Source organism: Juglans regia, chromosome 4 (assembly GCF_001411555.2).
Source record: "Juglans regia cultivar Chandler chromosome 4, Walnut 2.0, whole genome shotgun sequence".
Taxonomy (NCBI): domain Eukaryota; kingdom Viridiplantae; phylum Streptophyta; class Magnoliopsida; order Fagales; family Juglandaceae; genus Juglans; species Juglans regia.
This window is the reverse complement of record NC_049904.1, coordinates 26,814,668-26,827,547: the sequence shown is the minus strand read 5'-3', so window position 1 is coordinate 26,827,547 and position 12,880 is coordinate 26,814,668. Positions and strand designations below refer to the sequence as shown.

Sequence of the window (12,880 nt, the reverse complement as noted above, 5' to 3'; positions counted from 1 at the left end):
AAAACAAATATTATATATATATAGTGCAAATGGCGTTGGAAACCCTAAATGGAAAAATTGAATTCTTCGCTCGAGCGGGTGTTGAGCATGTCTCAAGCGAACACTAGAGTTAGTGCTTCACTCGAGCCCAACATTACACGAACCTTAAGCGAACAATTTGTTCATCTTTCACTCGAGCCCACTGTTGAGTGCACATCGAGCGAACTTACAGATTGAGCCTCACTTCAGCATTAGGTTGATCGACAGTCGAGCGAATTTTCTATTTGCGCCCTTTTTTTGTCACAAATCAGGCTCTACATGCAACCTAACAAATTATTTTACTTAACAATCTTACACCACACACATGCTGATGTGAGTTTTTATTTTTTTTCTCTCAATAGATGCGTGATTTAGGATGACTTACAGAACTTTACTTCTTTTAATGTTTACTTTTCCTTTGGCAACGCTAGTTATAGTAGTAGGTTATAAGATTAGATATGCTGCCCTGTCACATTGACATCAACCACGCCCAAGCTACTTGAAAAAATAAAAAAACTAGTCCTTCGTAATTAGCCAAAGAATATCCGTTCCGTTTGAACGATGGATGGCCATCAACCTTAAAACGTGACCAGGCGCCACTAGTTCCAACTACCGTACCAAATTATCTAACCCCTTTTTAAATGTTTTTCAAGATTTTTTTTCTTATAAATAAAATAAAAAACTAACAAACAAAAAGAGAGTGAGCCGACACCGCTGAACACTAGAACTACAAATAATCAATATTGTTGTCCATACTCCACGCCTTCACTCTCCTCCGTCTGTTACTCGTCGGAGCTTGAACTTCGTAGTACGACGCCTTTTCCAGGCAACCGCCAGCCCAGATGGCTCCGAAATCTTTCATCGAAGTCCACCCGGACTCTCACTTCCCCATCCAGAACCTCCCGTACGGGGTGTTCAGGCCAGAACCCGGTTCAGTGCCCCGACCGGGTGTGGCGATCGGGGACTATGTGCTGGACCTCTCCGCGATCGCCTCTTCCGGGCTCTTCGACGGCCCAATCCTTAAGAACTCCGATTGCTTCTCTCAGGTTCGTGTTGTATCTCAGTTTGCGTTGTCTTCGGATTGAGTGGTAGCTTTTGCTAGATTTTCGTGTAATTTATGTTAAAAAAAAAGGTCGCTACCAGTAACCACCATGTTTGGTTGCCGATAAACAGGAGGAAAAGAGAAGAGATGGAGTTGAAAATGAACATCTAATAGTTTTTCAGGGATCGTATCTCGAGAAAGTAAACAGGGATACTGTGCTTAGTGATACTTACTTTAGGTTGAAACTTTCAGTTCATTAAGAATTTTATCAGGAATTATAAGAGTGTCATGGTTTACTATGTAGTTAGTGAATGGAACCTTTTTTTAGTTAGTACAAGAACAATCACTATATCGGCGATAGATTGCCTGATGTTCTCATTTTTGCAGATGTTTGGTGCGGAATATATGACTATTATATCCTGCTTTGTTGATAATTCTGACTTTAGAGTTTGGGCAGAACATCTTAACTATTTTTGCAAAGTGTTATGTTTTCAATTTCAGCCTAATTTAAACAAGTTCCTGGCTATGGGACGCCCTGCTTGGAAGGAAGCACGTGCTACACTTCAAAGGCTATTGTCATGTATGCTAACTATCAGTTCAATTGGTCTTTAATTTAATTTCCACTTCCTGAACTTGTAGTGGTCCTAGCGGAAAAACTCCGAGTTTTGCAAATTGTAATTATTTGGCCATACAATAATACAGTATTTAGCTTGTTTATGTCGTAGCAATAAGCAAGCTCACGCTGAGTCAAATTTAAATGAAATATTGAAAAGTTCACTACCCTCTGATGCAGCAACTGAACCAGCATTGCGTGACAATGGAGCTTTAAGGCAGAAGTCTCTGGTGCCATTGGTAATACATTTGTATAGACCTGAATAAGTAGTCAATCTATAGATGTTTGCATTTCCAATGTTAATCTCATGGCCAAATTTTTAGGACAAGGCAGAGATGCTTCTTCCTGTTGCAATAGGGGATTACACAGACTTCTTTTCATCTATGCATCATGCGAAGAATTGTGGGACCATATTTCGTGGGCCACAGAACGCGATTCCCCCAAACTGGTACCTTGGCCATGGTATTTTATGACCTATACCCCCTCTTTTTTGTTTTTTTATGCTGAGAAAGTGTCATTTGATTTCCAGGTTCCACCTTCCCATTGCGTATCATGGGCGAGCATCGTCTATTGTTATGTCAGGAACAGACATTGTTCGACCAAGGTTTGAGATTATAAATTTTAAATCATTATCATCTTTGTTGTTGTTTGGCAATAACATAAAGTGAGCAACAAATGTAACTTTTAAAAAAATATGAAGAATAAACTAACATATACAAAGAATGAGCAAATGGGTGGTTTTGGAATATCTTACAACAATGATATTGCATTTATACATCTATAGCAGGCATTAAATGAACATATGCATGTGTGTGCGTGTGCATCTCTAAGTGAGTGAATATGTGAAACAGTGAGCATGTATGCATCTAATAGGTGTTTTGTGTGTCTTTTGGTTTATATGCAGTTTCATTTGCATGCATATGCATGTTTTTCTCATGCTTAATGAGATCAATAGTGTCAGGCAGAACTTTTACTTCAAGTGCACCTTATTGATCTACTTATGATTCCCTGGATATTTTGGTTTTGCACACATTGTATCTTTCCTCAATGTAGTGGGCTAATTGTTTTTTTGATAACTCAATGTAGTGGGCTAATTGACCAAATCTTGGATGGAATTACATCCATTTCTTATTATAATGATGAATTTGGTTCCTTAGCCCACCAATTTGGGTTGGATAGATTTAAGAGTGACATTATTCCCCCATATCATATTTATCTGAATTTTATCTCATACAGTTTAAAATTTGATTTCTTCCAGAGGTCAAGGCCAACCGACTGGCAACTCTCCACCATATTTTGGACCATCATTGAAGCTAGACTTTGAGCTTGAAATGGTTAGCCTTTTATAGACACTCACCTGGTCATATATTTCCCCATAACCCATAATCATATGAACATGTAACTATGATTTTAGAATATAAAATTAAACTAATATCCATCCATTTTTCATTTTGGTTATGCTTCTTTCTTTTCATTTGTAGTTTTGCTTTTTTTTGGCCCTTCAGTTTTGGATTTGCTAATAGCCTCCTTGTACTTCAGCATTGCAACTAATTTCAGGTTCCTTTGTTTCTTGCAGGCTGCATTTGTTGGTCCTGGAAACGAATTAGGAAAACCTATTGATGTTAATGAGGCGGCAGATCATATATTTGGACTTGTGTTGATGAATGACTGGAGTGGTACTAATACTTTCTGGTGCTTCATTTTACTGTTATTGTTCATTTAATATTTGATGCTATATTGATAAGAAGTTGTTTTTGACAGCTAGAGACATTCAGGCATGGGAATATGTGCCTCTCGGTCCTTTTCTTGGAAAGAGTTTTGGTAAAAGGATTAAATTCTATTGCTACATTTTTCGAATTCCATTGGGCACACTTGAAGTTCAAAATATATGCACTTAGGATTGCATTTTGCACATGTACATTGCTTAAAGTGATATGTTAGCCTACAGAGAACTGAAGTTACTTTGTCTTACATATCTCCTTAGGTACTACAATATCCCCTTGGATTGTAACACTAGATGCTCTCGAACCTTTTGCTTGTGATGCTCCCAGACAGGTAGCTCCTATCTATCATTTATAACATGAAAGTTTTCATTTTATTATATTTTCCCCCAATTTTTTGCATGAAAGAGGTGTGACAACATGCTATACGATATGTTCTTTAAATTGCAGGACCCTCCTCCGTTGCCATATCTGGCTGAGAAAATATCGAAGAACTATGACATTGCATTAGAGGTAGTATCTAGCTGCTTTTTTCTACAAGTATACTTCAATGGTCTTGTTTTGTAGATTATCTTCCTTTCTAATTCTTGATATAGTGTCCCCTGTTTTAAGTGATCAATTTGCTGTAATCTTCTTTGTATGTCATATGGAAATGTGTTTTTTAAGGCTTAATATGGTACAAAAATTATTGCATCATCATGATAATGATGAAATTGCCCTCTTGCTGGAAGGTTCAAATTAAACCTGCTGGACACAAAGATTCAAGTGTGGTCACAAGAAGTAATTTCAACAATCTGTAAGTTCCATTACATTCATCCCCTCTTACTTTAGAGGAATGTTTACAACTTCCCACTAAATAGAAAGGTTTAATATCTGTTTCATTTCTGGTATTCTATATGCAAGTAAAAAAAATATCTGAAACTCTGGTATAAAAATCTATTTCATTATTATCCATTTGTGTATACTATGTGGTGCTTCTGTTATGCATCTTGAATTTCTTTTACTTGTATTGCAGATATTGGACATTGACTCAACAGCTTGCCCACCACACCATTAACGGTTGCAACTTGAGGCCTGGTGATCTCCTTGGAACTGGGACAATCAGTGGACCTGTATGGTTTCTTCTTTTCTTTTAGTTTTTATTTTTTGAAATTCATAAGGTCATGCCTTGGAATTCTGTTTAGTTGTAGTCAAATAACTGCACAACTGAAAAAAAACCATGTAACTAAGGTTCGAAGCCTGTAATACTCGAATCGGGCAGTTTAAATTTAGCCATCAATTGTGTTTCCCAACAGGAGCCAGAAGCTCTTGGATGCTTGCTAGAGTTGACGTGGAATGGACAGAAACCACTATCCTTAAATGGGACGCCCCGAACGTTCCTAGAAGATGGAGATGAAGTCATTTTTACTGGTTTTTGCAAGGTTCTTACCCTTACAACTTCTCTCCCCTCTCAACTCCCTTGTCATATTTTCACTATCATAACCATAGGAACTCATGCATGGATCTTCCATCAAATTTCAGGATATTTTCTCAGTGTAAATATTTAATATGTATCATGTGAAAGGAACTTCAATTTCAGCCGTCAGCAACCCTTAGGGATTGGCCAAGTGGTAAAGGTTTTGGGCTTGGGGGTATGCTCTCCCCAGGTCTAAGGTTCTAATTCCCTTGGGTGCAAATAATCTCTAGGAGCCATTGGGCTGAGGGATTTTCCCTTTGAATTACCCGAGGTGCATTTGCGGGAAACTCCTTGTTGAGGGCCTTTGCACTCTCGGGATTAGTCAGGACGTTCCTCGACACCCGGTACTAATAAATAAATAAATAAAATCAGATGTCAGCATTGTGTTTGATGCTTCCTTACTGCATCTTAGAGTTCAAAATTTATAGAACTAAATGCTTGAACTTGACATCATTGCCAGGGGAATGGTTACAAAGTTGGTTTTGGGACATGCTCTGGAAAGGTTATTCCATCACACCCTTGAGAGGATGTTTCCTGATTAAAGTAACTGCGTTAAGATCCAATAACCTCAATGTGAATTGAATTTGCTGGAGCTGGGCTAGATTTGATGTCTTTCTGTAATCTTTATATACTCTACTAAATTATTTTTTTGAGAAGTTGCGTCAGATGATACTTTGTGCTAAACGAAACAGTTAAAATCGTTTGATGCATGTGGCTTTTGTCGGTGTGCCCTAAAATAAACTGAGGAAGTTCGGGGACTAGAACTAGAACTAGAATGCTTCGTTTGCTTCTATCTGAGCTTTCCCACAATTGTATGAGCCTATGAGATTTTCATCTGCCATTGTTTGCCAAAATATGTCCACGCACCAAACCTTGTGAGTCGCCTCCAGCTTAAAGCATTAGTATTGGTTTCTCTATATGCAAATACAAAATCACATGTTTTGGAGATTGTCTTTGCCATTCAAGAAAAATTCTTACGTTGGATTATCCATCTTTGAGTCAAAATAATAATAAAATATTAATTTGTTTCCTAAAATTAATTTTTTTTATATATTTTACAATTAGCACCCACTACATATATTTGGCATTAATAATACATAAAAAAATATTTTTTTATATATTATATTAAAATATAATAAAATAATAAAAAATATATAAGATATTATAATAATAAAATGAAGATGAAGTTGATGGTGAAAGTTCTGTTGTGTTGGTGAGGGAGGGAGAAGAGAAAAGGGTTGTGAGAGAGAGTGGGAGGAGAGAAAAAATTAATAAAATAGCATTTTAGGAGTGAATAGTGCATCTCCAAAGATGTATTGATACTGTTTATAGCTATGGAAATATTTTCATATGTATAATTCAATGTAGTCAATTTAATGGTCTAGTTATGCAAATATGTGTTTGCATTTGTATATAGATAAATCATTGCCAATGTTCTTGCAGGTTATAGTCGTTATTTCTTTTTAATTAAATGATTCTAATTTTATTTAAAATTGAAATTTAAAGTATTTAATTAAAAAATAATTAGTTCATAAAGAATGGTAGGTATTGTTTATATTCTAAAAACAGAGAGACTGATTTCCATGGGATTTGCTACGCCTTGTGCACGAGTACATGTGCTGGGCCTAAAGCAAGCCCTTATTCAGAAAGGGGAAAATAAAGTCGGAAAAGTTACATGCAACGCATTTTCACAATATATATCATAACAATATTGTAAGATAAGGGTATTTTTATAAAATGATCTTACTTATACAAAAATATCCATAATTTAAAACACATATATATATATATATCATTTTTCATGTAGAAATGAGGAGAATAGTGTAAAATATTGTGTATAAATCATTTTCTAAAAAATAGAGAGTAAGCCCGGTTTGATTTGCCAGATAAAATGAAACTATCTAAGTCTGTACGGTTGAGATAATTTTATATATCTTAACCATTAATTTCACATATCTATTTCATCTCTATTTTATCTCTAAGTTTTCAAATCCATCTCATTACTTTATGAAATAAACAGTAAAAAAAATCTACACAATAAAAAAAATTCCTTTGTGATTAAAATAGAATAATCAATAAGTTATTATTAGAATAATATATTTTCACAAAGAAATTGATAATTTTGTGAGTATTGAATAGAAGTGCATTTTGGGGTTTTATTAGAAAATTCGAAATTAATAAATTATTTTAAACAAATCTACACATAATTCATATACTTATTTATTACAATAATAAAAATTATTATAATTTATAATTAGAATAAAAAATGACAAATTTCTTATATCTAGAAAAATAAATAGATAAAAATATCTTTTAAAAAAGAAAAATTATAAATTTATGCCAACAATTTCTTAACATATTTTGGGATTTAAATTATTTTTTAGAATAATAATATCTTTAAGAATAATATCTTTTAAAAAAGAAATTATTTTTTAGAATTATAGAGTAATTTCGACCAACAACTTTCTAATATATTTTGAAATTTAAATTTATTTACGATAGATTTTTTAATTACTCATAAATATTATTTTTTATTAATATATTCATAATTATTGCTTAATTATTGGTGAGACCTACCCCTGTATGAAAGAGTGCTACCACACCCACACATGAGGGATCCGTCCAGTGTGTATTTTTGTGTTTGTTTTTTGCTTTTTTTTTCAATTCATTTTTGTTATCATTTTTAAATATATTTTTAAAAAAAATCACAACATCAATAAAAAAATATTTACGTAATCATTAAGTAAAAAAAAAAAAAAAAAGCCAGTTCGAATCCCAATCCAGAATTCCCAATTGTGGTTTTAGTATTTTCCTTTATCTTACATATTATTTCATCTCATCTAGGCTGATTTGAATTTAGAGATGAGATGATATAATTTTAAATGAAAGATAAAAAGTTAAAAAAAAATATTGTTAGAATATTATTTTTTAACATTATTATTGTTTTGAGATTTGAAAAAGTTGAATTGAAATTTGAAAAAGTTAAATTGTTTATTATATTTTGTGTGAAAATTTGAAAATGTTGTAATAATGAGATGAAATAAAATAAAATATTTTTTAAATCTAAATGGAACTTTTAGAAACATCTCATCTAATCCCATCTGAACTATGTATCCAAACCGGGCTAAATGTCAGTGGGTCCCGTTTTTTAACGGACGGTCGTCACGCAACTGATACGTATTGTCCAAGCTGTGGCTTGAGCGAAGGCCCTGGAGTGGGCCAGGTCTCTCTCTTTAGAGAGGAGTGGGTCAACGTGTGAGGCTGGTTTCACGGAGGAACGAAAACCTCCCATTCTCAACGGTGGAAGGATAACGAGCGGCAGCACTTCCCCATCCACATTAGTAGAGCTAGCTCCCATGAACTAACACATTTTTTTTAATAATAATAATAATAAAAATCTGTTTTAAAAACAAAACTACCATTTTTGCAACACACGAGTTTAAAATTTGCAATCTATATATAGTCTTTATTTATCCATCTTAATGGTCATGTCTTAAGAACGAATAAACTGTAGCCTATATTTCAAATTGATGTTAAGTGACAACTTCGATATAGTTTGGTGACAATGCTTTGTTTTCTTTTTTCATTTTCTTCTTAGAAAAATATCCATAGGGTACTTCTCTCTCTCTTTTTTTTTTTAAGAGAAATTTTCATCATTCATTCATCAGATAAACTTATATCCATGACCGAATACATTTTGAGATGTCTTCATATCAAACATAATATTATAAATCAAAATAATACATTTGGAGCTCCACCAGTATATTATTTCATTTTGTGACTAGTTTGATCTTTACTATTGCTGATATTCTTTACAGACAAATGTTCAAGAAATAACACTCTCTATCTAAACAGTAGAGGTGAGCAACGGGGGCCTGCCTCCCGCCTCCGTCCCCACATGGGCAGGCGGGCTACCCCGCATCACCCATGCAGGGGTGGGGCCCCAGCCCGGCATGAAGGACCCCTAGCAGGGGCAAGGGGCGGGCTGACTCTAGCGGGGTCTCGCTCTGCATACTCCCAAATTTATAATAAAAATATTATTTTTTTTATATTTTTATAAATAATTTTTATAAATATATATTGTATATAAATATATACAATTTATTAAAAATTTGAATTCAAGTTAATGAATTGCCTTGACCTCTTAGGCCAACCTTTATATAGAAGACGAAGACAATATAATAGTCATTCTTAAGTAAGTCTCACATTACTTAAAAATGACTATTGTATTGTTTTGACTTCCTATATAAAGATTGAGCTAGGAGGTCAAGACAATCCAAAATACAATTATAATGAGTTTATATTTTTTTAAATAAAATTTATAATTATATTATATTATAATTTAGTCTTAAAAAATTTTAGACCCAAAAAAAAAATTATAAACCCAGTGAATCACAGGGTTGAGCGGGGGGCGAGGCAAGGCGGGGCACGGTTTCAAACCAACCCTTGCTACCGGGGCAGGGGGCGGGGAGGGGTGCCCCTGTCTCGCACCATGCGAGTAGCATCCTTACTAAACAGAGATTCAATCTCACCATTTATAGAAAAAAAGGACTCAACCTCTATAGATAAACGTCCAAGAGACGAACTTTTTTTTTTTATTTATTAACAATAAGGAAACAAAAAAGGAAATCAATAAGATATATGTAAAAATAATGGATTACAGTTTGGATTAACTTCAGTAGACTTTGAAATCTTTGACGGCTTGCGAAGGCAACATACTTGTCTCTTTTCAAACATAAATGTCATATTTGAAAGGTCTGGTGGTGGCGAGTTCGGTGATTTGGTGCGTGTGTCGAGAAGAGCTGTAAGTGCGTGAGAACCATGCACGATAATTTTTGCAAAACCACCACTTTCCTCCAAACGATTTTTTACCTGTGAATTTGTTTTTGCCATGCTTGTCTTTTAGGAGTTGTCAGAAAACTGTAAATCTATTTTTTTCGATTTTTAATAAAGTAAAAAAAACTAATAGAAAAAAATCTTAATAGATAATATGGGTGAATGAAATAAGGAGAAAATGAGAGGGAGGAAAAATTACATCTAGAACTCGCTTTTGAGTTTTTTCTTTTAAGTGTAGTAGTTGAAAAACGATCCAGAGATATATGGGATGCTTCTCGCTTTTTCAACATCGATTAATTCCAGCCTCTTTTAACCCAAGCTGACATTTTGCAACAAATCAATAATTCATGAAATCGAGTTATATCCTTCCTAGTTGGAGTGGAAATCCATACACAAAGAAATCCGGTCCATTGTCGTAACAATAACATGTATATCTGCAACGGCAATAAATAAATAAATAAAATTTTATAAAGTTAAATTCACAAACTAACATAATTTTATCTGATACATTATATTTATTTTATAATAAAAATAATTTTAAAATTTAACATATCAGATTGTTAAAGAATAATCCAATATTGACTGGGGACAAGGTCTTGAGTATTTTTCTAAGCAATGAGCAATCTTCTCTTGTATAACCGGTTTTATGAGATGAGTTAGGTCCGTGAATTTCTTCATGATATCAAAGTTTGCTACAGGACGAATGGGGGCTCACACTACTTATTCTGTAATAAGGATCAGAAAAAATACTGACTTGCACGTGAATGAGGGTGTTGAGAAATAATCTCACATTGACTGTGGATAAGGTCTTGGACATGTTTATAAGTAATGAACAATTCTCTCTTGTACAACTAATTTTATAAGATGAGTTAGGCCTATAAATTTCTTCACAGATCAAGTATGGTAAGTTTAATTTCATAAAATAACTTTTTTGTCTAAAACATTTATCATATCTTATTTATTGCCTTTCTTATTAACTTGCTGCCGTTGAATAACATGTGCAATATTGTGGAAATAGTGACTCGTACCCTCTGAAGTGACTTACCATGTGCATGAAGAAAAGAATATGGTTTACAGAACGATTTATAGTTAAAGTATTTTATTTTATTTCATTTTATTATTATAAATTTTTTAAATTTTTATATAAAATATAATAAATAACAATATTATTATTATTAAAAAATAATATTATAATAATATTTATTTAATTTTAAACTTTTATATCAATTCATTTCATCTCAACTTACTATTCAAACAGTAGCTTAACTTTGAGTCAAAGACATAAACAAAAATATAAGTAAATTGTTATATACAGTCGTAGAGTGCGTAAACGTTATTTAATTATTTTTAAAAAAAGTGAAATTTATTATTAAATAATTACTTTTTTTTATGTAAATTTCTTATTTATTTATTTTTTTAAAAGAGATTATAGGACACTCACGTACTGCAAATACAATTTCTCAAAAACAAAAATACAAACCATTGACCTCACTTCCCGTCCAACAAGGTGGGCTGCTGCCAATGACTGAACTAGTAAAGCTAGTTTTCCCGCACCCTGTACTTTCTTTGAAAGCAAAATGAATGACGGGTAGCTTTGCACGACATCATACGTCCAGAGGTATGAATGGACTGGTTAGGTTACAGCCCTTAATTTGAAAGGATAGTTAATGGCCATCACCAGATTCATTTCATTTCAGGATTTTCTCATACATAGAAAACAGTGGCTCAACATGGTTCACATGTTGCCCCCCACCAAAATCCTTTCATCCAGCGTTGGCATTCCACTACTTTCTGATAACCTTTTATTTATTTTTGTTTTTTTGTTTATTTTTGCTTTTTTTGGCTTGATCTTGTTCCATTTTCTTTAACACAATAAATACGTGGCCAAGAGATCTACAATGGGACTATTCATTCTTCTTGATTCTTCTAATCTTTTCGTTCAAAAACAACCATTTTCATAAAGTGCTGCAGCTAAAAAAGAAAAAAAAATTTACAAATTAATATATCTTCATATAAAGAATAAAAATAATTTTATAATCTAATATATTACGTCAAATTATATCAATTTACGCATTTACTTTTATAAAATCTCTCAATGACTAAAATATTTCTCTTTCAGATAAAATAATTTGCATCTTTCCATTGTCACAAATATAGAGTTATGGACTATCCTCAACAGCCAGCACTAAAAGTGAAAGATAATTATTGAAGAGTCGGGTTATTTTGCTGTCCACAACAGCCTGCTCAAATTGACCACTTGGTATTTTTTAGATGTTTTTTTTAATTTTTTAAATATATTTAAATATTTTTTTTAAATATCCCAAAATACTTAAAATTACTTCTTTAATTACTAAGTAACAAAAATAAATAAATAAATAAATTTTTGTCAAGGGTACAACTTAAAAGACAAAGTAGTTTTTTCCATTATCGAAACAGCTTCTTTCACATTCACCATTTTTGGAAGTATAGTTACTCCAAAGAGGCCCCGCCCCATATGTGTATGTCCATTCTTTAATTGATTAACAATGATAATGATGCCAAACAACTTCGATCAGTGAAAAAGATGGGAAGAAAAAGGCATGAGAATACTATTAAGGAATAATAATTAATTTGTGGTCAAAGCATAAAAAGGGAATATTTAGGAAAAAGAATATGACTAACCATACAATAGATCGAACACTTCTCCTTTACATTTCTTTTAAAAAATATATAAAAATAAAAAATAAAATTTGTACTAATGGACACGCCGCTGGGCGGCACATTACCACTACCCTTTGTCATGGGAGGTGCAGCTTTGTTTGATTATTGGCGGAGAGTTGCCTCAGTTGGTGCTTGTCTTCTTCAAGAAGTGGCGCCAATATTACCTCTATAAATACAGGGCTATGGTGACAACAATTAGGCCTTGTTTAATAGCAAAATCTTCCAAACTCATCTCATCTTATATTATCTCATTTTCATATCCAAATACTATAAACACAAACACAAATACTTTTTAATTTCAATTTTTTAATTTTTTTATCTAATCATTACTTAATTATTATAACTTTTTCCAAGTTTTAAACAAAATATAAAGGACAATTCAACTTTTTTAAATACTAAAATAAAAATTATATTATAATAATATTTTAACTTTATACCATTTTTATTTAATTTTTTCTCTCTTATTTTTCAAAATTCTATAAAATATTTTAATA

The 12,880-nt window shown here is 32.8% G+C and overlaps 1 protein-coding gene across 1 annotated transcript; it reads left to right on the top strand.

Moving 5' to 3' along the window:
• Positions 1-709: 709 nt before the first annotated feature.
• LOC108996262 (fumarylacetoacetase) lies at positions 710-5,796 on the top strand. The gene is made up of 14 exons (XM_018972040.2): positions 710-1,064; positions 1,562-1,640; positions 1,854-1,912; positions 1,997-2,121; positions 2,203-2,277; positions 2,932-3,007; positions 3,250-3,349; positions 3,435-3,494; positions 3,658-3,728; positions 3,845-3,907; positions 4,126-4,190; positions 4,410-4,506; positions 4,690-4,815; positions 5,311-5,796. Exons 1-14 carry the CDS (start codon positions 861-863, stop codon positions 5,371-5,373), a joined length of 1,263 nt encoding a protein of 420 aa, XP_018827585.1. The 5' UTR covers positions 710-860; the 3' UTR covers positions 5,374-5,796.
• The last annotated feature ends 7,084 nt before the right edge of the window (positions 5,797-12,880 follow it).

Coding starts and splice junctions, on each gene's coding strand:
- LOC108996262 (XM_018972040.2), top strand. CDS start 861: ATGGCTCCGAAATCTTTCATCGAAGTCCACCCGGACTCTCACTTCCCC. Junction 2,122..2,202: donor AACGCGATTCCCCCAAACTG/GTACCTTGGCCA, acceptor TTTGATTTCCAG/GTTCCACCTTCCCATTGCGT. Junction 3,495..3,657: donor TTTTCTTGGAAAGAGTTTTG/GTAAAAGGATTA, acceptor ATATCTCCTTAG/GTACTACAATATCCCCTTGG.